The 24001-nt window shown below is 44.9% G+C and overlaps 1 protein-coding gene, 1 non-coding gene and 1 pseudogene across 2 annotated transcripts in view; 1 reads left to right on the top strand and 2 right to left on the bottom strand.

The window, feature by feature from the left end:
- Nucleotides 1–2188: 2188 nt before the first annotated feature.
- Nucleotides 2189–2351, bottom strand: LOC121142089. Its single transcript, XR_005879102.1, has one exon. It is a non-coding gene; the product is annotated as a U1 spliceosomal RNA (small nuclear RNA).
- Nucleotides 2352–11944: 9593 nt separating this feature from the next.
- Nucleotides 11945–24001, bottom strand: part of Pdia5 (protein disulfide isomerase family A member 5) — an 88134-nt gene continuing 76077 nt past the window's right edge. The window contains exons 14-17 of the mRNA XM_040750863.1: nt 21775–21905; nt 17650–17720; nt 12418–12552; nt 11945–12169 (exon numbers count right to left, since the gene is read on the bottom strand). Coding sequence (XP_040606797.1) covers nt 12089–12169; nt 12418–12552; nt 17650–17720; nt 21775–21905 — 418 coding nt within the window. The 3' untranslated portion in view covers nt 11945–12088. The remainder of the gene's footprint in view (nt 12170–12417; nt 12553–17649; nt 17721–21774; nt 21906–24001) is intronic.
- On the top strand, nt 14378–14563 carry LOC121142100 (annotated as a pseudogene).

The following is a 24001-nucleotide window of genomic DNA, read 5'->3' as shown; positions in this document are numbered from 1 at the left end:
CCAAACAAACAACAAGAACAAAAACAAAACAATGAATAAACAAATAAAGCCCACCCAAATAACGTTAGGTTATCTTCATTGTTCCCCCCAAACAGCTCTATGAATAAACCTTGCCCCCCCACTTCTGGCTCTAGGTAATTTCACCTATGTTCTATCTCTGTAGACTTTTATGTTCTAAACATCTCACACAGACAAATCACACAAAATGTGGTATTATTGACCAGTTTTGTAAACTCAGCATGCTCTCAAAGCGTGAATAAAGACTCCATTCCACACAATATTCCCTTATATGGATAGAACATTTTGTCAGCCATCCTTTTGTTGATGGACACTGGGGTGTTTTCTACTTTGGGGTTAAGTGTGTAAAGATGCTGTGACCATTTGTGTATACATTTTTGTGTGGACATATGTTTTAATTCTCCCAGAAATGCATGCTGACTCATATCATAATTGTATGTTTAACTTGTTAAGGAAACTTTAGACTGTTCTCCAAGGCAGCCGCACCCTGATGACATTGGTACCAGCAATGTGTGGGGGTTCTGACATCTCTCCTTCCTTGTCACTCTAGCTGATGTCTGCCATTTGGTCCTAGGGGGACGAAGTGCTGTCTCACTGTGGTTCTGCTTTGAATTTCCTTGAGTTTTTCATGGGATCATCCGCCATTTGTATATCCTTGAGGAAATGAAATGTTTAAGCACATCCATTTTTGATATTGGGTCAGGAGTGGAGGTACACACCTTTGATATCTATGATTTCCAGGCCAGACTGGTCTACACGGGGAGTTCCAGATCAGTCAAAGTTATATAAGGAGACCTTATCTCAACAAAACAAAGCAAAGCACAACAAAACAAAAGCTGAGCTGACTTTTTAATGTTGAGGGGTGTGTGTGTGTTTATTCTGGATACAAGTCAGTATCAGATTTCTGGTTGACAAGTATTTTCACCACTCTAAGGGTCAGGTCTTCATTTTCTTGATGGTTTCCTTTGAAGCATAAAAGGTTCCAATTGTGATGCAGTTCAGGTCTTCATGTTTTTGTCTTTGATCTTGCATTTTTAGACTCATGTCTCAGAAAGGCCAAGCCTTATCTTCAACAAAATATTTTAAACATCATATAAAACAATTAGTATTCCTGTTTTGTGCATCATAGTTCATCACAGACATCATACTTAAAAATTTACTCCCAATTTTTACTTTAAATTATCTGGCTTTATCAAGCCTCCAGAGACTTGGCAATATTAGAAAAGAAGGAAGGAAACATTGCCTAAAAAACCTTCCAGACAGCTTCGGAGATGGCTCAGCAATTGAGAGCAATGGCTGCTCTTTTAGAGGAGCCTGATTTGGTCCACATCTCCTACTGGGAGGCTCACAACCTACCTACCACTCCAGAGTATCCAACTTCCTTTTCTGACCTCTGTAGACACCAGAGACACACATGATGTACAGACATACATGCTGTTTTTAACTTTGCAGTGATTAAAAAAACAAAAACAACAAAAATCAACTAAAAATGAAAACAAACAAAACTTCAAGCAAACACTCTACCCCCCCCCAATAGATTACATTTCTATTTAAAAAGCAACATAGTTACATCATAAAAATGTAGACAGTAGAGAAAGAGGACAAAGCTCCCATGCTCATTACTCTAAATGTCATTATTATCTTTTTCATGTATTTTCTTCTGGTACTTTTCAAAAAGTATGTCTTTGAGGAATTGCAATAATAGACATTGTAATTTTTGTTGTTGTTGTTCTTAGGGCTGGAGAGGTGGCTCAGTGGTTGAGAGCACTGACTGCTCCTTCAGAGGACCAGGCTTCAACTCTTAGCACCCACATGGTGGCTCACACCATCTGTAACTCCAGTCCTAAGGGATCTGACACCCTCTTTTGGCCTCTGAGGGTGCAACGCACAGACATATATGCAAGGTAAGACGCCCACACACATAAAATGAAAACATTTTTAAAAATTATATTGTTACAGTTTTACCCACTGCCATTCTGTTTCTCTCTAGTTTTCCCCACTCTTGTTTATACCAACTGTAGAATATACCATACCATGTATAATAAAGCATACTTTCCTGCAATTAAATTACTAAATTAAAATCACAAACTTATTTGTGCCTCCTAATATATAGTGCCAACTTTCTTTCCAAAATGTCTGCATTGTTTTAATATGCTGATGATTTATTTTCAAGGGAGGTTATGAATGTAGTTACCCACTGCCACAAACTATGCAGTCCAGTTTCCCTTATTTTGGAAAACCATAGGGGTCAGCCTATCCCACATGCAATGGGCAAGCCTCACCCTAAGAAAGCTACCTTCCTGATCATGATATCTCCCCTGTCAGGAGAGTATTATGGGGATATTTTGATTATCCTCATTTTAAAAATACCTTGCTAGCCAGGTGGTGGTGGTGCACGCCTTTAAGTCCAGCTCTCGGGAGGCAGAGGCAGGCAGATCTCTGAGTCCAAGGCCAACTTGGTCAACAGTGTGACCAGGACATCCAAAGCTACACATAGAAATCTTGTTTTGTCACAAAAACAAACAAACACATAAACAAAACAACAACAAAAACCTTGATAACTTGATTGAGAATAAGAGGGCGTCTTGTGTTTTAATCTGTATTTCATTTTATAACTACTTAGATCACACTTAAGGCATCTCTTCTTAGCAGAACCTGTGGCTTTATTTCCTTTTAACTGTTATTAATGTGAGCATCACTCAGACTTGTCATACATTAAATATGTAGCTACCTATATCTAAACATTAATATTTCAGGGGATCCATTTCTTCAAAGTTTCATTTCAACAGGGAATTTATGTTTTTAACATTGCCGTAGAGATATAACTCCAATAAATTTTTTTCCTGTACCTGCTAAACCAAGGCCTATCAGGTAGGGAGAATTTCTTCTCCTGTAGACAAAAGAAGGGCAAATGAGGTGAAAAGACAGATTAGCAAAAAGGCAAGTTCTTAAAGATAAGGTACTATTATGCCTTGATATTGTTCATGTTAAAATTGTATAGCCAAGTTCTCATCATTTTATATTCATCTTAGTATGTAATTATTTTAAATATAGACTATTATTCTAATTATCTCTAATTAAAAGCACTTTCATATATCAATGTATATTCTAACAAAAAGGAGCTTTGAATTCATTCCATTTTATAATACAGTCTCCAGTTCTCCTAAGTAATTTTATATGTAGGCAGTAACTCTTGGGGTGTTCCTTTAGATAAGCTATGCATTTTAAAACTAACTCACATTTTTATTTTATTGTCCTACAAAAACAAATGCTAGAGGACTTTTCACCAAGTATTTCAGGCCTTCATTAATTTCTTTTCTTTTATCTGATTATGCACATGCTGCTTCCAATGAATGCTAACTACTCCTCTCTGGCATTCTATTTCGAAGTGAGGAGGTAGATTCGCCACAGCCTAATTATCATTATTATTCCATTAGCCAGGTAGTCCTCTGTGACCACAAGAATGTGTCCTGTTGTTTTTCAGTTGTGGTCAGTCATCAATCCATGGAATTAATGCACAATTAAGTCAAGTCATGAATACCCTTATTCAGATGGTTCATTTGAAAAAAAAACTAGGATTAAGAAAGCATTGAGAGCAATTTTAGGATATAGATTTTCTTCATTCCATTTGAAAAGAGCACGACAGAAGTTTACATAGCAATACCTGTTTCCTCCTACTTAAGTGTGACCCCTGCCTCCCTTCTCCCTTGGCATCCTCATGATGTATTATTCTGGCACTTAAGAGGGCTCTGAAAGTGGGAACCTACTTGGATAAAGATGAAGGCAAATCCATCTCACCTTTTCAGCTACACTTCTCCTCCATTATTACATTCTTCCTTCCCTGTGGTTGGTTCTTCCTTCCTTCCTTCCTTCCTTCCTTCCTTCCTTCCTTCCTTCCTTCCTTCCTTCCTTCCTTTCTCTCCCTATTACCACCTTAATCGCATTAAGGCCCCTGTTTGGGTTTCAATGTGAAATGTTCCCTGGTGGCTCATGTGCCTGAGCTCCCAGTTTCTAGCTAGTGGCACTGCTTAAAGGTTGTGAACCTTTAGAAAGAGGAGCTTTGCTGAATGAGGTGGGTCACTGGGAACCACCTTACTTCTTGTCCTCTCTCTGCTTCATCTCTGACAGCAGATGTGATGTAACCAGTACTCACTACTTGGCTGCATGCTTTTCTCACCTGGAAGGACTGTATCCTCTAAAACTGTAAGCCAAAGCAAGTCCTTTCTTATGTTGGTTCTTGTCAGGTGTTTGGACATAGTAACAAGAAAAGTAATTTGTGTGGTGTATTTTTCCTCTTGGTATTCTTCAGTCTTCTCCTGCCCCTTTGAATACTGCCTACAGCTTATTTTTATCAACCCTATTCTTTTCATAATAACATTTATTTCTATTTTCTTGCATTGTTAAAGTAACTAACCTCTATTATAAAGTCTACAAAAACACAAGGAAGAAAGATAAAGTAATGGGAGCTAATTGTTATTCTAACTTTCAGAGGGAATTATCGAATTATTGTTGTATTTCCCTTATGTCTTCACATTAAAAAAAGCCAAACACCTGCTTGATGGTGGGTGCCTGTTCTGCCAGCACTCCAAAGCTAGAGGCAGAAGGATGATAAATTTAAGGGTTCTCAAAGCAAAACATAAAAAATCAAAACAAAAAACCCAAACCCAAGAAATTCAAATCAGGTTCATAGTAGATACATTTTATAGTTAGCTTTTTCAGTTCACATTTGCCATTAGCATTTTGCCTGTAATTTGTGTAAAATTTTAAATATTCTATCACAAAGACATTGGAGTATTGAGAAAATTAAAATGAACCCACTCATTATTATTATTTCAAGATAATCACTTTTAAAAAAGTTTCGATAGATTTCTGGTCCTCCCTCCTGTATCTCTCAAATGCTCTAACACTGAGCCATATTTTCTTTTCTTTTTTCTTTTTTTGGAAGTAATTTGCCATTTAATCAACATACAGTATGACTGAAAGTTTCAGGCTTGTTGCAAAGGTGTTAAATCCCAAGAGGCATTCTTTTTTTAATTATATTTTTAAATTTAAATTCAAATTAGAAACAAGGTTTCTTCACATGTCAATCTCATGTCCCTCTCCCTTTCCCTCCCCTCCTCCCACCCCCTCCCACCACCCACCTGAGCCATATTTTCTACCATGAATGTGACAGTAAGTGTTCTATCTACATGTACACCTTATGCCAGAAGAGGGCATCAGATCCCACTATAGATGGTTGTGAGCTACCATGTAGAACTTGAACTTGGGACCTCTGGAAGAGCAGTCAGTGTTCTTAACCACTGTTCTCCCCCCCCCCCCCCTCTCAACGAAGGGTTTCTCTGTGAAACAGCCCTGGCTGGCTGTCCTAGAACACACTCTGTAGACCAAGTTGGCCTCAGACTCATCAGTGCTGGGATTAAAGGTGTGCTCCAGAACCGCCTGGCTCCACTGAGTCATCTTTCCAGCCCTGTATATGACATTTTAAAAACACACAAAGTTGGACTGATGAGGTGGCTCAGGTTCAGTGGATAAAGATGCTTGTCATCAAACTTGGTGATTTCATTTAATCTCTGCAAGTCACATGGTAGAAGGAAGAGAAATGACTCTTGAGAGTTGTCATTTGACCTCCAAAGGCATGGCATGACATGTGCATGACTGCACACACACACACACACACACACACACTGCAGACACAAATACATTTTTAAAAGCCAAATGCCAAAGAATAATAGATCATAGGCTATAATATATTGTGAAATAACAGTCCTTGAGTACAGTAAGTCTTCTGTGACTCAAAGAAGCAAAAATTAAAAAATTTAAGAAATTTGTGTTGGTAATGAACACATATACACTCTTTTGGCCATTGTTTGTTCAGCAGTAAGTACAGCATTTACACAGTAGTAGCCATTATAAGCAATCTGGAGGTGACTTAAAATGCAGGCAGGCTAAATATGAATACTATGCCCCTTCATGTGAGTGTTTGAAGCATCTGAAGACACTGGTATTCACTATGGGTGGGGATGGCTCTTGGAATCAATTCTTTATCCACATCCTGGAGGAATCTAAAGAAAAGGCCTTTGCCCTCTAGATCTTATAGTTTAGTGGAGAGAAAGACAGACAGCAAACAAATGGAATCGGCAGATTCTGATCCCATGCCCTTTAGATAAAGCAGGGAGAGGGATGGAGACTGACCCAGAGGCTACTAGCTCTTTGGTGTAGGTTGATTGGGTAGAGGGAACTCCCTAGTGAAAAATAAACCTACACAAAAACACTGCGTTTTTTTTTTTCCTGGAATTTGTGTTGCTAGTATATTTCAGCATTGTGTTTAGCATACAAGTTTTTCATCCTAAACATTTGTTTTATACTTGTGTTATTCCTCATATTTTATTTTCCCTCTCCCCCCCCACCTCTTCCTCCTTGTTTTCCTCCTCTCCTCTCTTCCTCTTTTTGGAGATAGTCTTATTCTGCAGCCCTAGCTGGCTTGGTACTTGCTATTTGCTCAGGGCAGCCTTGGTCTTCTGGACCAGGACTACACACCACCACACCAGGCTTACGTGACTTTTCTTTAAAGGGTTCCTAAATTGTACTGCTTCGGGCCTCAGGGATCACTATCCACTGCCCGGCTATAAGTGGGACTAGGAGATGAAACTCCCCAAAGAAGGAAGCTGAGTGGACGGACAGTCACCGGCTCTGCCAACCAGAAATCCAGTCTTACCCACAGACTACAGAGATCCAGGCAGGTTTAGGACCTAGAGGCCCTAGGTACATGTAGGGGATAGAGGGGCGGGTTGATTATGTGCACAACAAACTGCTATATTCCAGATCCTGGTGTCTTCAGTGTGTGCTGGAAACCTGCCCTGCCCCTCCCCATCCTGGAAACTTTGTTTCTGGAGACCTATTCTATGAGCTATCATTATCAGTAATCTCCCATCTTCTGACACCTCTTTTATTTCCCAACAAGTCAGAGACTTCTGAAAGTGAAATGTCTGCTTGCCTTCAGATAAGCCCCTGTGTCCAACCACATGTTAGTTTATTCCTTAACTTAAAGAATTTTGAAACCCGACCAATTTCTGCAGAAAGTCGATGATGGGAAGGCAGTCAGGAGATGACAGGAATTGAAGTCTGGGTCCTGCTGAGTCCTTAACATTCTGTTAGAGGAGATGTTTGCTTGGCAGACTCCCAGTCTGGATGCTAGGCTGAACACCCAAGGATGCGGCAGCATTTGAAACGCTACACGGGATGTTCATTTGCTGGTTCAAACAAATAGTGATAGACATAGCATCACTCATTTTGCTAATTTTGAGTCTTACAGTTGAGATCTTTGGTGCTGCACAGATCCTGTCTGGGGCTGATAATCGGAATAGCTTTATAGAACACCCTACTGAATGTACTTTAGAAACAGTCTTTGGGAAAGTTAAAAGTGGCGATAGGTCACAAACAACATAATTGCTTCATAATAACAAAGCATTTCTAGTGTTTTAGAGAATTATTCTCCACAGTTAGAGAAAATGTCTCACTTTTGATTTTTTCTAACTATTTTCTCTAGCTTTGCTTCCATACATATAAATACTCAATACTCAGGCACCTTGGCTGGGTTCAGGAAGTCTCCTCAATTAACACATTTCTCAGATGTCTGAGTCTGTTACATAGAATGGCACAGTCTTTGCATATAGCCCATAACACCCTCTCATATACTTGGTGAAATGGCACCCAGAACTGAGATCCACACACCTGGGAGGAGATGAATAAAACCATTCTTTGTCTAGTGAACGAAACAGCAGAAAGCATGCCTGTGACTGAGGGAGACCAGCTTCCGGGTTTCTAGCTGTTGATGTCTGATGCTGTTGGCATCCCTCCTTCTATTCCTTTAATGCCAAGGACTTAGGGCTTGAGACAGAAGGGCATAAGAATCTGTGGGCAGAGAGGGGATGGAAAGGTCATCCTCTAACCCGGGACACTCAGAGTGAAGTGAAACACGTCAGGACCTGCATGTAGGCACATGAGTTAGTGACAAGAACAGCCCAGGAAATAATGACCTTTGTTCTTGATATTTGAGATTGGCAGGAGCAGAAGGCATGAAGTGACCATGCAGCCCTCCCACTAGAAGAAGGCCCCCGTCAGTTTGCAGTTATTCATTACCCACATGTCTGGGACCATCCACCTACCACCCATATAAACCACACAATTAAAGAAGTTTGCTCAACATCAGTTGGAGGACTCTTGTTCAAAGTCCACAATGCCAAGAGGCTGGTTTTAATAAGCTTGACTTCAATTTGTGTCATGAGTTTATTGGACCACCACGTCAGCAGCCAGACTTGTGTCCAGTGACAAATGTACAAGGGTGAGGAAGTCCTCTAAAATGTATCTTTTGACTTTGTGATGGAAAGTGACCTCAGTCAAAAGAAAAGGATGGTGCTCACAGTTGGAAACATTTTGGTAGGCTAAAATAAAGATGTAAAACAAGATCAAATGTTAAGTGGAGTGGGCTCAGCAGTTAAGAGCACTGATTGGCTGCTCTTCTAGAGGACCTAGGTTCAATTCCTAGCACCCTCATGAAGGTTCACAACTGCATACAATTCCAGTTTTAGGAAATGTAATGCCTTGTTCTGGCTTCTGCCTCCATCAGGGAAGCAAGTGGTGTACAAACAGCATACATGAAGGAAAACACTCCCACACATAATAAAATAAATGTTAAATTACGCCTTATAATTATATACCAAATAAAGCTTGTTAAGATTTTTTTAAAAACTGTAATTTCCAGATTCAATATATTTAGAAGAAGAGGAAACTTCACATACTAAGGATACAAATGGATAAATTTCTAAACAAAAACTCACAAGGTGACTGATTACAGTCCTTGCAAATAAGGTTTAATCCAGAAAGTTGCTTCTAAAAATGTGTAAAGTAACACAACCAGGAATGTCCTTCCCAGCATTATATATGACCAAAAAAAAACCAATGTAACACAGGGCCAGTGACATGAATTTACAAGTAAATATTTACACAGAGAGAGGCTGTTGGCATTCATGAATGTCACTAAACATCTTATAATGGATAGAAAATGTTTAACAGCAAATAATCATCTGACTTACAATAAAAGTATGTTCAATAGCTATTGATGAATACTGGGACTATGCATAATTTAAAATGTTTTTATGCTTTTCTGTACTTTTCAAGGTTTCTTATGATACATGTATTACCTTGAAAAAATCAGTTAAAGAAACATATCCCATGAAAATGAACTATCAAGGACTGATCTGTTCTGTAAACAGTGCCAAAAGATTTTGATGGATTTTGTTGACAGGGAACCTATAGTCTTGTATGAGATTAACCAAGATATAATATCTAGAATGAATGACTCTGTGGGCTAGGTCCCACATGGGCTCTTATATCCAGGGCCCTGTGTTTAACAAGGAGGAGAAATAACATAAAGCTATGAATGGGTTATATGCTGTAAGATCTCTAGTTACTACCAGATACAGAACCATGCATGTGTGTGTGTATACACACAAACACACACACACACACACATGCATATATCAAGTACTTAGGACACACACACACACACACACATATATATATATGCATGTATATATGTGTGTGTCCTGAATATCTGACACAAAATCTTTCATATACATTGTGAATATCTGGTATAGAATCTTACATATTTGTTTTCTACACACATACCTTAGTATATTAGTCAGGGTTCTCTGGAGTAACAGAACTTATAGAATCTCTATCTGTCTGTCTATCTATCTATCTATCTATCTATCTATCTATCTATCTATCTATCTAAATATATATATCTTACATGTTTGTGGTCCAGCTAACCCAACAATAGTTGCCTATGAATAGAAGGTTCAAGAATCCAGTAGTTGTTCAATCCATGCAGATGGGTGACTCAGCTGGTCTTCAGTATATGTAGTCTCTGATGCCAGTGAAGGCATGAAGTTGCTAGTGAGCGCTAGAGATGCAGGCAAATAGCAAGCTTCCTTCTTCCATGTCCTTTATATAGGCTGCCAGCAGAAGGTTTGGTCTAGATTAAAAGTGGGTCTTTCCACTTCAAAAGACTGAATTAAGAAAAAATCCCTCACAGGTGTGTCCTGTAATTTGGGTTTTAGTTAATGCCAGATGTAGACAAGTTGACAACCATGAATAGCCATCAGAGTTAGGAAAGTTTAATTTACAAATTTGTATAATATGGGACTAGGAATAATGTACTCATAATATACTATAATAAGTTATTTGAATATCTCCATCTTTCTCGCTCAATACACCTTGTTCTTATTACATTGTACTTACCCTTCTTATGATGAGATGATAACAACGCCTGTGAGAGAAGCTTGGCGTCGGCATTGTAATGGAGCACCAGGCTGCTTTTTATGTGTTTCTTGATCACAGCATGCAAAACCCAATGGCTAATCTGATAATGCTCAAGACAGAGTCTCTTAATTGCTGATGTTCCATCATGGAAGGAGGTGCTGGGGAGGGTCACCTGAGACTCTGGCTGCTCCCTCCTGCACCTTTCTACCGGATATATAAATTTTTACCCAATTTCCATGGCCTCATGGTCCAGAGAGGTGCTGGAGTATATAGTGCAGACGAAGTTAATGGGACTTGGGGGAGGAAGACTACATCTGTGCAGCTATGGGGAAGTCATCATCCATGCTGGAGGCTTTCCTGTGATGTGGGTGCTTTGCAGTCACTATGCTCCTGTCACTTTTCACCTAGCAGTAAGTAACCCAACAAACTCACTGGCTCTGGAGGTCAGATTTTGGTAGAAGAGTATTTTGGTTTGTCATTGGTACCCTTTAAGGATAAGGCAGCCCGATATCTGATTACATCTCTCTGAGGAAAGAGTTCCCACAAAATCCCTTACTAGGAAGATTGGTCAACAAACTGGCATTCCATACCATGGAATGTTATTTGGCAATTAAAAAAAAAAGACCACGCTATTTATGCAACAACTTTGGTGGATCTCAAGGACACTATGCAGAATGATAAACTGCAATCTTGATTGTTACATACTATATGATTTCATTTCATTTATGTAATATTCCTCCAAATAACAACATTACAGGGATGAAAAACAGGCTAGTGGCTGGCATAGTTTTGGGGGGGAGGAGAGGTAGCAGAGAGAGACGTTTGGTATAGGACAAGTTCAGTTTGTACTATGGTAGTAGTGGGGTATGAAAATCCACACCTATGATAAATGGCAAAAGACAGAGTTCCAAGGTAGCCCCAATAACCATAACTGTCTTAGGAAGAATAAAGTTGAAGGATTTGTGATTTCAAAATTTACAAAACTACAGAGACAGGGTGATACTGGCATACGGAAAGCACACAGAGAAATGGAATAGGAAAGCAAGCACACACACACACACACACACACACACACACACACACACACACACACACACCCAAGTGGTTTCCAACTGGGGTGTCAAAACCACCTGAAAAGCTCCATGTCTTCAATGATGGTCCTGGGAAAACTGCATGTCCACATGCAAAATAACGAAGAGAGACACTTCCAGCACATGCAAAAATTAACTAAAAATGGACAAAACCCTCTAAAGATTAAAATTATAGGATCTTAGATGAATGCATATGGGAAAAGACACCAAATCTGACAATGTTTTTTATACACGACAAAAGCACTAGCAGCAAAAGGGAAAAAGATAGCAAAGTAGTGTACTTGTCCTCATTATGGAGTCCGCCACCAACAGTGCTTTGTGGTCTGTTTGCTTTCTAATGGCTGATGGGACTGTCACTCCGTGTCCTCCCCACCCTCCAGGACCTTTTGGAATACAGTGATGCTTGAATGGACGCCACCTCTCAGAGACAACGAGGAGGGTAGAGAACATGGGTCTCCACCTCACGTGATCCTGTTATTACAGGCCCCGTGAAAATAAGCTCTACCACTGAATAAACAGTTTAATTTTATTTCAAAATTGTACAAAAGACCATAAGTGGCTATAAAAAACTGTCTTCAGAACACATGGAAATTCAGAAAGAACATGACAGGCATCATTCACAGTGTAAAGGAAGGACTCTCTTGGAGGAGGCGGGGTTACAGCTCCTCCCTCCTCTTCTCTAATCTCTTGAGGTCTCCCTCCCGGAGGGTTCGAATAAAACTGGTAAACCCCAATTCCTGCAGGTTAGGGAAGGAGAAAGAAAAGACTTAAACCCCTGAGTGAGGCACACCCTGCTGCCCCTAATACCAGCTCCCGAGCAGACCCACAGGGAGGCACTATTGGCTGTGACATAACCCCCAGGCTCCCAGCAGAGTGAACACGTGTCTCATACAGTCAGCATGGAATGTCTAGCTGACGGCTGGGCTCCCACCCACCTCCCTTTTGTGCCCTCTGGGTGGCTGCTTCCGGGGCCCACTCCACTCACCGTGCGATCACTTTCATACTTTTCTACAAGTTTCCCGTAGTGGTAGTAGTGGAAAGTGGGGTAGGCCTTCACGGCCTCCTGCTGACACAGGTCCTGGTTCTTGTCCTTGACACAGTCTATAGCAGCACAGGCAATCTAAGGGGTGAAGTGGGAGGATCAGAGCAGATGTCACCAGCCGACATATCTGCCAGGGGCAGTGCTGGACTGAGAAAGTGACACCGTTGCAGCCCAGTTTCCTAAGGGCAAATCTTCTTGCTGGCTTGTTAAGATTCATGGAGAATAACTAGCAAGTGTCAGCTGCTGTGACACTCACTCCTGACCCCATACCCATACACTGCCCCTCCCGGGAGCTGAGCGCCTGGGCAGTCATTGGATAAAGAACATTCTCGACCTTGTATGACCTGAGCTATCATGGGGTGACCCAGGGTGGACTAAAGACACTCTGCACCATTCATTGTCTAAGCCAGGTCCTAAGGATGGAGAATGCTAGAGGAGTACATCTCAGAACTGTTATGTGTGCAGTTCAGCTTCACTACAGGAATTGGGTTTTGGTAAGAAAGTTCTTCAAGTGGACTCTGGCCTCTTCTTGTCATCTAACAAGTTGCATGTGCCAGGCAGTGTTTCCTTATTTGTTTTTCTTTCAAAGTAAGAGGGTATAAAGTAGAAGTTGTGTGTGTATGGGGGTGGGGCAGGTTATTTTGCTGAAGACCACACATTAGAGAAGGAGAAGACAAAGTCAGCTAGAGGCAATATACAAAGCAACATCTCTAGAAAGTGGGAGTGGCAGATCAGTTTCCCTCTTATGTGCGAGGCCTGTTCCAGATGCTGGGGGTGACCAGATGCACACAGGTGACCCTGACAAAGTCCGGCCACCACGCACCTGCTATGTAACAAATGAGATCATTTTAGAGCCTGGTGACTGCTCTGCCAACATCTGTCAGACAATTCAAAAACTGCTGAAGAACCACAGTCCAGTTCTGTCTGCTGGCTCATCATACCAGGCAGGGGTCTCTTTGCAGGGAAAAGAGCTCTGCAGGCCTCGGTGGTCATGGCTACTGATCGCTTACTATGTGCCTAGGCAAGTGGCTACTGTCATATGAGTTGTAAGACTGACAGCTAAAGTCAGCAAAGGGGTGCAGTCTCCGTGCTCCCGCATCTCAGGCTTCCCTTTGCATCTTCAGCCTGATTGTTTTATACAACAAGACTTTTGCAGTGAAGTTTGCAAACTCACTGAACATAATCCATAGCTGGCTCTCAGGCCTGTTCTATTTGGCCCACATAGAACTTAAAAAGAAAATAAATTTGAATTAGCTGCCAATGTGGAAGGAGCCAGAAGATTTAATATAAAAATTTGGCTTCAAGCTTCTCTATAAACATCAGAAGATTGGATGGTACTTGCCCTGTGTTCCCACAGGCAGCGACTGGCTGAGCGGGCGAGCATCTGTCTCCTTATGGGAGGTTAACCTTACCCTTCACCAGTACCCACAATGAGCTCAATTCGCTTAGGCCAGCAGCTGGCCACAGTGGGTTCCTGAGAACCCGGGCTCATCTTCTAAATTGTATTCTGAATTATTTAGGAACATGAGGCAGATGCTTCTGTGGCCACTGAAGTGTAGGGTTTTCTTCTTCAGGACAAACACATCCGACTCCACATGGTCAGCAGCACAGAGCCGGCTGCAGCCAGCCCTGGGCCAGGGGCCACTGCTCAGTGCTCAGGGTTTGATGAACACTGCTCCAGGCCACTGCTCTCCCTGCATCCACTTTAAATTCAATTTGTATACATGCCCTGGAGCTGTTGGAAATGTAGTGTATGGTTTTATAAATCTACTAAATTAAAAATGTATACTTATGAATCCTTCACACTAGCTGTCAACCATGTATATGGAACGTGGCTTCTAGATACAAAGGGGAATCCATGCTCAGTTTCTACAAGAGACAAGTGTGGCCAGCATTCTTCAAAAAGAGTCTGCTCTCACAGCTCCCATCTCACCTACCTCAACTTCTGTCCTATCAGGACCTACTTGTGAGCTCTCTCCTCTGAGCATGAAGCTGGCTCTTAGTGTTGCTTCTGCAACTGCTATTGCCATTGATGATTGTTCTTCTCTCCCATGGGAGAGTGAGAGGGGGAGAAAGCAGTCTGAGTGGTTTCTTCACTGGTCACTTGCATTCAACACACCTACAGCCTCTAGGCTCGTTCTCCTGTAGTTGGCCCTGTTCCTTGGCTCAGTGTCTGTGTTCTAAAGGGTCCTCAGCCAAGGACTTTCCCTGGTACCTAAAGTTTGACCTGAGAGTTCTGCCAAGCCCTCAAGTTGCAGAACTAGGGTAATGATGGGTAAGGAATCAAGGACAGCATCCTGGCTTCTAGGACACGTCTGTGGCTCGTGTCCTGGGAAGTCTCCCAAGGGTCAGAGTGTCAGCTACTCACAGCCACCTTCCTGTGGCTTATTGCCCCTTCATCTTGCCTTCCAACACTCTGTGGCACTTCCTGAGATCCCCTCCCAAATATATGCCCGTCACAGGATTCCCTGCCAGCACAGGACCTGCTTTCAGGAAACACCAACTGGCAATGTTTATGTTCAGATTCTAATGTGGTTCCTTCTCAGCAAAGGACCTTGTTTAGGGGCTCTCATTTAACCCTCCTGGACTCTGGACTTCACACGGTAAAATGGGGAATGTAGTAATACCTAATCCATCAAGCCTCTGTGAGGGTCACATGACTCACTGCTCCTCAGAATAAAAGCTTCCAGCACTCTCATTATCATTCTGCCATCTAGTCAACATCCATGGTGGTCTAAAGCAGCAAGACTTTTGGGAGTTCAAGAACAAATGAGGTTCCCATGTTAAGGGGTTTTCACTCCTGATGGACAGGAGTGCTAAACATGACCTATACCACCTGCCCAGGTTATAGTGCTGATGTGGGACACCTGTAGCCGTGTGACCTCCCTTGGAATGACTTTCACACTTTCACTAGCCCTACCTCCATGCCCAAGCCGGGCATAACTTAAAATGCAACGGGAGGCGAGCACCCCCTAGTCAGTTCAGCAGTCCCTAGCCTCTGCTCTGGTCCACCTGCCTTCCACCATGGGTCCCTGTCCTCCAGGCTGTTAAAAAACACCATCTATTCCAACACTCAGTCTGTATGTAGCCCTCTTCACTGGTGTGTCAACTGATAAGGTCCCCAACTGAGCTCCTGGGAGGGGATTTAGGCTCCCTGGCTAAAACATGAGCTGCCTCACACAGCTTTATTGATTCAGTAAAATAAATCTCTGCAGGAGCTAATATTGACTTTGGCTATGAAAGTGGAAGTGAAAACCCAACTGCATATTGATTGAGGAAGGAACGGAGACTGCTGCTGGGTGGGAGACAAAGTACAATTCCGACTGAGAGGTGGCAGCAAAGGTGTGAGGAGGAACGGGGAGGCAGGAGACCCAGTCTGGCTACCAGTGACCCATGGGGAATCCTTGAGCAAAGGATAAAGCTCTTTTCTAGGCCATAGTCCCTCTCTAATAGAGAAACAGATGCCATGGTAATGTGGGCCATACCCCAAGATTTTTTCTGGCCACTTTGGTTCTTTAGTAGAATGCCACCACCTCCCGCCCTACATATACACCATATGTACCAGAACAGCCAGTTTAAGCTCCGGGCATCAGTGAGGCCTCAGAATCCCTTCAAGGATCTCCTGGAGCGCTCAGCACCTGAACAGCCTTAGGGCAGGGAGGCCACCAGCTTTATTTATTCTCCAGTCTACCTGGAGCCCTTACTGTTCCAGCTCAGGGGTGATGGACTTAGAGTAACAATGATAACGACTGGAGTGACGTCTATTCCACTGTTGAGGTAGGCAGTCAGGCTATAGTGGACATCACTGGAGCTCCCAGTGCAGAAGCAACTACCAGGTAAGTGGTACTGGGAAAAAGTGTGTGGTCCTTATACTCTCTCCTGGAAGAGCGAGGGGGACCTCCAGGGCATAGCCAGGGCTTATGGGAGACAGTCAGACTCTGAATACAGGGAAGGGTCCCAGGGTCTAAGTAGGAATCCTGTCCTATGGGCCCTCACTCCCCACGTGTGCCTGCTCTCAGCCTGGCTTCCTGAACTACCAAGTTCTCACCGCCCTGTCTTTGCCCTAAGGTGAAGTGAGGCATCCTAGCACCCGTATCTTTGCCTCCATCATCCTGGAGGGACCTGCAGGTCTACCTTCTATTTGCATTCAGTCAAGCCTAGGACACCAAGCTGCCCCTCTCTCTCATGTGCTCTCCCGGGTCAGTTTATTTACTGTGGTAACTCTGCTTAGCTTGTGCCTGGACCAGCTGAAGGAGTTCACATGGAAAATCAGCAGCACATGTGATTCTGAGCCGTGTGTGTGTGTGTGTGTGTGTGTGTGTGTGTGTGTGTGTGTGTGTGTGTGTGTCCATATAAACCCAATGAAGCCTGGTATGTGGCAGATTCCTATTACCGAGTCCAAGGGCTGGGAACAACCTTTGCAAACATGTCTACCAGTCTCTAGATTGGTAAGACAAGAAGGGAATTCACGGACTGGGGAGGAAGCCCAGTGCTAGATTGCTTGCCTGGCAGGACTCTGCCCCCCCAAAAACAACAAACAGCAACAAAAACCTAGGAGAGGGGGACTTGAGGCCTGGAGGTTGAGGGGATTTCCTGAGTTCTGGGGTTCAGTCCTGCTTCAAGGGCCACATACCCACCCTCCCCAGTGGTGGCTCTGTCCCCCTGCTGCAGAAACAGGCCTGGCACCCACTCCCTAATCCAATCTGCAGCTCCAGCTTGTTAATTTTATGCTTCATCAGCTGGCGGTTGCAGGAGCCTTTAGCTTAGGCAGGACGGGGATCCGCTGGCATGGTCTGGTTCTCCTCCACTGCAGCCTCCTCCGTTTGACTTTTGAGGGGTTCTTATTTGTATTTTTAATTATGTAAGTAACGCATGACTACGATCCTACTGTAAAACTGTTAGAGCGCTAAAGAAAAATGAACACATGGCTCCTTTTACCGCCCCCCCCCAGAAGTTGCTGTAATGCTTCAGTTTGTATCTCCAGTTGATTTTTGCAGCAGAAATCCATTCTGTCTGCCTGGTGAAGAGAAAGAATGCCCTGCTTCTGAGAATGACCCTGCTCACAGGTCTGGGCAGAGCTGCACACAGGGTCGGGAAATGTACCGGGCAGGGGAGACCGTGTAGGGATCAGTGCAAGGCACACTAGGGGTGGGGTGAGAGGAGGAGTGTCCTTACCTTGCGGTCATCTTTGAAGGCATCAGCTGTGGCAGTGAAGTGAGGGATGGCCTTCTTACAGTGTGGGCACCCTGGGTGAGAAGGGACAGGGTGTCACACATGCCTGAGGACGGCAGAGCTGGTACTACTCTCTGGAACAGAGTCCCACATCCTGCTCAGGAGCCAGGATTCATTAGTTAACCTGGCCATTCAGACGTCTCCCACATCTCATCTGTGGGCCAGGGGCTTTGCAGGAGCAATGCCACTGGGTCTGGGGACACACCTGCCCTAGAACTTCTCTGTCATCTACAGACTGTCCTGGAGCCCAGAGGAGCTGGAGCCACAGTGAGGAGGGCTTAGGAAAGGACCACATGTGCTCAGGACTCCCCAAGTCTATCACACTACCCTCGGGATGATGGCAGGTCACCTCCCCACTTCATGGTTGAGAAAGGGGTACTGGGAAGATGGGGTCAGAGGCAACAACTCTGCCCATGTTCCCAAGGCTCCTGCTTTGCTTTCCTCCCCTTCAGTACCCTCTACCCCGTCCTACAACCTTAATCTTGGAGGCAATGATGGATGGACTCGAGTGAGGCTGGGAGGAAGATGAGCTAGAGTCATCAGCAGTCCCCAGTCCCGACCCCAGGGAAAAGACCCACGGACTGGAGGAAGGGCTGAGGCATTCCACTTAATGGTTCCTGCTTCTTGGTCTGTGCGTCACTTTGAATTTTCCTGCTGGAAAGTAGTGAGGAACCTATTTGTGAGCCATTTTCTCTTCTGGTCACAGAAGCTGGGGAAGTCACAGGCCACACTGGCCTTTCCCTCAGAGTGAACAGATCAGAACCCAAACCCGCCCATTTTCACATTCATTCTCCAGACATGAGTGAACAGAACTGCCATGGACAGACAGCTTTGACCCTGACTGTGGAAGTCACTTCTAATGAAAACAAGGGGGGTCACATGCCTGCTGGGAGACCTGGGTCTAGCCACAGCTTCCTGACAAAGGCCTGTACCTTCCACTTGGGGAGGCAGACAGACCTGACTCTATAGGCAATAGAAATGGCTTTGCTCTTCTGCTTTCTCCTCTTTAGAATGAGATAATAATGACTGGCATTTCAAAGGGTTTTGTGAAACTACATTACGGCTAAGCTACAAATTTAATCTAGCATTTGAGTTGGTTCCTAAGATGGGTGGGACCACCCATATGGCCAGACTTGGGGAGCAGCCAGCTGGCCCCAGAATATAGGGGAGATGATGTGGAGAGACTCAGGGATTTCCCTGTTGATGCAGGAACAGAAGAGGCCTGGGATGGTTATGGGTTAATTCTGAATAAATGAGCTCATGTGCCAGCTAACAGACAGATGACTTTTCAACTACCTGAAATGGCAATTATAAGTAACACCATTAATTTGGCCTAACAGAGACACAGAGCTCAAATTCATGAAAATGTCATAGTAGAGAGGAGTGATGTTACATAATTTCAAAACATTTAAAGAGCACAATCTATTGGTAGACTCATCCCGTGGGCAGCTACAGGCCCTGTGAAGGGCACGGGCCTACTAATAGCAAGCTTACAGGGTGGGCTGGAAATAATCTACCCCAGGCCTCCCAATCAGGTTTCACTATTAATTTCCCCCTTCTAACCTCCACTTATTGAAAGCATAAAAGCCAACTGTCACCTAGTGCGAGTTCCTACTCCATCAACTTAGCATATCGGGTCCGCAGATGCATGGCTTCGCGCATCTCATTTTCTCGTTATCTAAAGAGAGGACGTGGCAGATGAATAACTGGTGGGGTGTCTGAGTCAGAAAGTGCATGGGATGTTTCTGGAAGGTATCAGGTGGGCCAGGGTATGCCGTGGATTCTTAAAATTTGGGGGTGAAAAGAAAGCATTACCATTATGAGGTAGGAAACCCATTAGGCTTCTCAAAATGGGAGGAGAGGAGAAGGCGGAGGACGGGCTGGAAAACCTCAACCCTAGAGAATCAAGTGAGATAGTCTAGGAAGGGCAGTTCCCATGAGCGGATCATGCAGGGATGTGTGGGTATAAAGAAAAGTGGGGAATAAAGAGACTTGCAGGGAGGCGGATCTGGGGAGAAGAAAAGTGCCGAGGAGGCCGGATGTGATAGGCCTGCCTTTTCTTTTTACTCTAGAATCTGGTACTTGACATTTCCGGAGTATTTAGATTCTTCATGTATAAGGTATGTGTGTGTGTGTGTGTGTGTGTGTGTGTGTGTGTGTGTGTGTGTGTGTGTGTGTAGCTCACAAGTGAGTATATTACCATCAGAAAGCACAGAAAGACAGACTTCCTCAATCTCCTCCCCCCTCAAAAGCTGTAGCTCTCAGTAGCATGGGGGCAAGATCTGAAGACAGAAAACTAGTAAGAGATGGGGAACTTAGGACTAGGGCCTTCACCAGTAGCTCTGTCATTCCATGGCACTCCTGTGTCTGTGACCCGGCATGAAAGAGTTCTCTCAGGGACGGGAGCCCCTGAGGCTGGCCGGCTGAGATGGAAGCCCCTGAGGCTGGCCGGCTGAGGCTCCTTCCCCTATATTCTCGGTGCAGTTTGGGGAAGGCAGGCAGCCTAGTTTCAACTGCCAGTTTGGGAGGATCCCTGTGGACATAGAAACCTGTCTGCTCTAGTAGTAAATAAGGACTTTGTATCTCCCAGAGGGTCCCTCAATGATAATGAGAAGTGGCCTGGGCCAGAGGTAGGGAACATTTCTGGGAAATCATTTTGTCTAGTCTACGGAGTTTACTTGGCGGCTGATCACTCAACTGACTGTAGCCTACTGGTTGCTCACAGAGATCACACCTGATGAATTGTGCCTGTGACAGAGACAGAGTTGCCTGGGCTGCAGGAAGGGCCTGCCACTAACTTGTCCCAAGACTTGGAGCAAGTCACAAAAATCCTGGGTCTCTTGTGCTCTGAAGGGGCAGCAAGGTCTTTGAGGAACTCAGTAAGGACCTGTGAAAGCAAAGGCCTGCGAAGGGGCCAGGCATGAAGGGAAGGGAGGCTGCGTGGTGTGCTGGCTGCCTGAGGGATGGGTCTGAAGCCATAATCTACTAGGGTCTCTCAGACAGTGATAGTGACAATAAGAGACACTGCAGGCTGCTGACACTGAACAGTGGGGACAGGAGCGGAGCAAACAGGAGGGCCGGCCACAACTGAGTGGGTTTACGACTAGACTGAGTGCCTGGCTTCTCTGTAGACAGGGGCTTTTATTATCCTCACTCCATTAAGCTGAGCTGTAACCTGGGGGAGAGAGAGAAGGGCAAGAGAAGAGTGGGACATGCTAAGATGCTTTCCCTCCAAGTGTCAATTAACAGCTTCAAAACGGAACGCACGAGAACCCGAGGTCACAAACGCCACTGTTAGCAGACATGTCACTTCCTCAACTCGTACTCTGATTAACACGAGAAGCATGGGGCTCGCAGGTGAATGTGCCTTTCCTACACCATGGTGTCAGACTCAAATAGATCAAAGCCTTTACAAAAGGTCAGCGGAGGGAGTTCTGAGGCCTTGGGTATGGGCAGTGCCAGGAGGAAGAAGAGGAGGAGAGTGGAAGGAATTGTGTGTGTGTGTGTGTGTGTGTGTGTGTGTGTGTGTGTGTGTGTGTGTGTGTGTATGGGGGGTAAAGGGTAGTAAGTACAGGCAGCATGGAAGAAGCCAGAGCCCTTGAGAGACCACAGCAGTCATGGGATGGCTGAGCTGCTGGTGAAGGCCCTAGTTTTCTGTCTTCAGATCTTGCCCCAGTACTTCTGAGAGCTACATCTATTTTTTCGGGGGGGGGGTGTGATTCTAAGGACAAAGAAGACTGTCTTTCTATGCTTCTGATGGTAATATACTTACTTGTGACACACACACACACACACACACACACACACACACACACACACACACAGAACCTGTAGGCCTGAGAAGAGAAAGACATCCCCAGTGAGGGTAAGAACCTGATGGGGACTGACAGGAGGAAGTAATGACTTTTTAAGGCTCTCTCAGCCTCTGGTGAAATTGGGAGTCCTGTTTCAGGTATACATGGCTCCAGAGTTGACCAGCAGCTGTCCTGGTACCCGGGGTAGGGGCTCTTTGTGATGTGGTGGGGTCCAGCTCTCTCACCTCCCTCCTCATGCACACAGGTTACTTACAAGGGGCATAGAACATGACCAAGGTGTGTTTCTTCTTCTTCAGGGTATCCCGGAAGTTATCCCCCATCAGATGTAAGACACTTGTCTGTTGTTCTTCCCATGTGGGCTCTGGAGGTGGGGGAGCCTCAGGGCTGCAGGGGTTGGGAGGAGGGGCAATCATGAGGAACTGCTGACAGATGGGTGCGAATCCCACCCCACACCCAGTCACCATGGAACACAAATGAACACAAACACATTTCTTCTGGGATTTCATTTTAAAGCCTTGGTTTAAACACCAACAAATCCATCCCATCCACAAAGAGGTGTGAGACCTGGCACCATCTGAACCAGGCGCTCCCCTGGTGTGGGTCACCATCCCTTCAGAAGGCACAGAACCTCCTCCACTGGGCTCCCTGGCCCATCTTGCCTGCCTTCTAGGACCTTCCATCATCTTCTTTGAATTGTTGGTTCTGGCAGAGAGAGCACCAGCCAAGAAGTGAGGGAGCCCCGGGCTCCAGTCCAGACTACTTGCAAGACCTGTGACTTTACAGAAAGTGACCAAACCCCTCTTCGTCTCCATTTGCTTTTCTGTTACATGAGACAGTGGCACCTGGGATGGTGGCGAAGGACACAGGGAGTGTACGTAAAGTTCCTGCTCAGCCCAGCCTGCGGAAGCCGAGCTTGCTAATGAACAGGAAAAGTGTTAACCACTTCCTACTTTCTGCTAGTCCACTGGCCTCACATCCCATTCTGCCTCATACCAGGATAAAGCTCACTGCAGTTCAGATCTGAATGTCCCCCCAAAAGCCGATGTGTTTTCAGAGTGGCACTGCTGGGAGGTAGCAGAAACCAAGGTGGGGTATAGTGGGAAGTCTGTTCTAGGCCACAGCTAAGCAACCATAAAATGACACTTCCCAAACTGAAGCAGGACAAACTTTTCCCTTTGTGAGTTGATTATCTCGGGTATTCAATTACAGTAAGGGAAAGCTGGCTAACACTGAGTCTTATTTATTTTTGAAACAATGTCTTGTCATGTAGCCCAGGCTGGCCTAGAACTTATAATTTTCTGGATTTAGCCTTCCCAGTGCTGGGATCACAGGACAAATGTCAACACTCCACTCCCAAGTCGTTGAGAAGCCTCTGCCATCCTTGCTTCCCCCCTTTGCAACCCCGTGCCTCTTGGCAAGGAAGGCTGAACTGAGCTGTCACACACTCCCCTTCCTGCTACATTTCCGCCATAACCCCGTACTGCCAACCCAGGACTTAGTTCAGAGAGGCATAGGGCCTCTTGGACCCATCACTTTTCACAAGTCCGCTAATAACATGTCCTAAGTGCAGTGTCCCATGTCTCCCACAGCCCTCTCTTCCTCCAGTTCTATTCCGGGCCTCTGCAATTCTCACGAGACCTTATGTGACTCCCAGGGTTGTGGATACCATGGACTTTTCCTCTCAGCCAAGCCCGTTTCCAGCCAGATGCCCCGCTGTTACGTCAAATCCACCAAGACTTGGAACATGTTATTTTCCACTCCAGTCCCTCTTGCTCCCCCCAATTTTCCATGTTGGCCTCGACACCCCTGTGCTGGTGACCAAGATCAACCCTTCCCTTTTTTTTATGCTCTAAGTCTCCTAGCTACATGGTTGACAGCACCAACTTGACCTTTCTGCTTGCCCAGTCCCTGAATGCTGTTTTGCTGGCTATACACTGATGGACACATCTCAGCAACCTGGGGCTTGGCGTAAACACCATGTGCCCTGTCTGGCACTGTCTGCTTGCCCTGCTTCTGGATGAAACCCCTCCACATTCCATCCCAGAATCATCTGTTGTCTGACACTCGACAGCCTTCTTCTAAACGCCTCAAAGAGCTACGACTTGTCTCTGGGTGGTGATCCTAACCTCTCTGAACTTAAATGTCTTCTCAGTGGAACAGGAATAAAAATTCTGGCCTCAGTAGGATTTGTGGATGAAAAGAGGCACAGTTAAACAGAGATTGGGCTTTGGTTCAGGGGTAGAATCCTTACCCACCATGTGTAGACCCTGAGTCTCCTACCTTCCTGAGTGAGACAGGGATAGCAGGCATGATAAGTCACCTGCTTCAGAAACCAGAAGGGAACCAGACCGCTCCTTCCAGCATGGAGGCATGGCTGCTCAGGCTCCTCTCCTAGGGAGCAGAGAAAAACTAGAGCAGCAGCTGAGGGTGGGACCTTGCCACTTCCTTTTCTCTTGCAGGAGGCATCTCCTAGGCCTCAT

Source organism: Mesocricetus auratus, unplaced genomic scaffold, assembly GCF_017639785.1.
Source record: "Mesocricetus auratus isolate SY011 unplaced genomic scaffold, BCM_Maur_2.0 Super-Scaffold_100008, whole genome shotgun sequence".
Classification (NCBI taxonomy): domain Eukaryota; kingdom Metazoa; phylum Chordata; class Mammalia; order Rodentia; family Cricetidae; genus Mesocricetus; species Mesocricetus auratus.
This window is presented reverse-complemented; position numbering and strand designations above follow the sequence as displayed.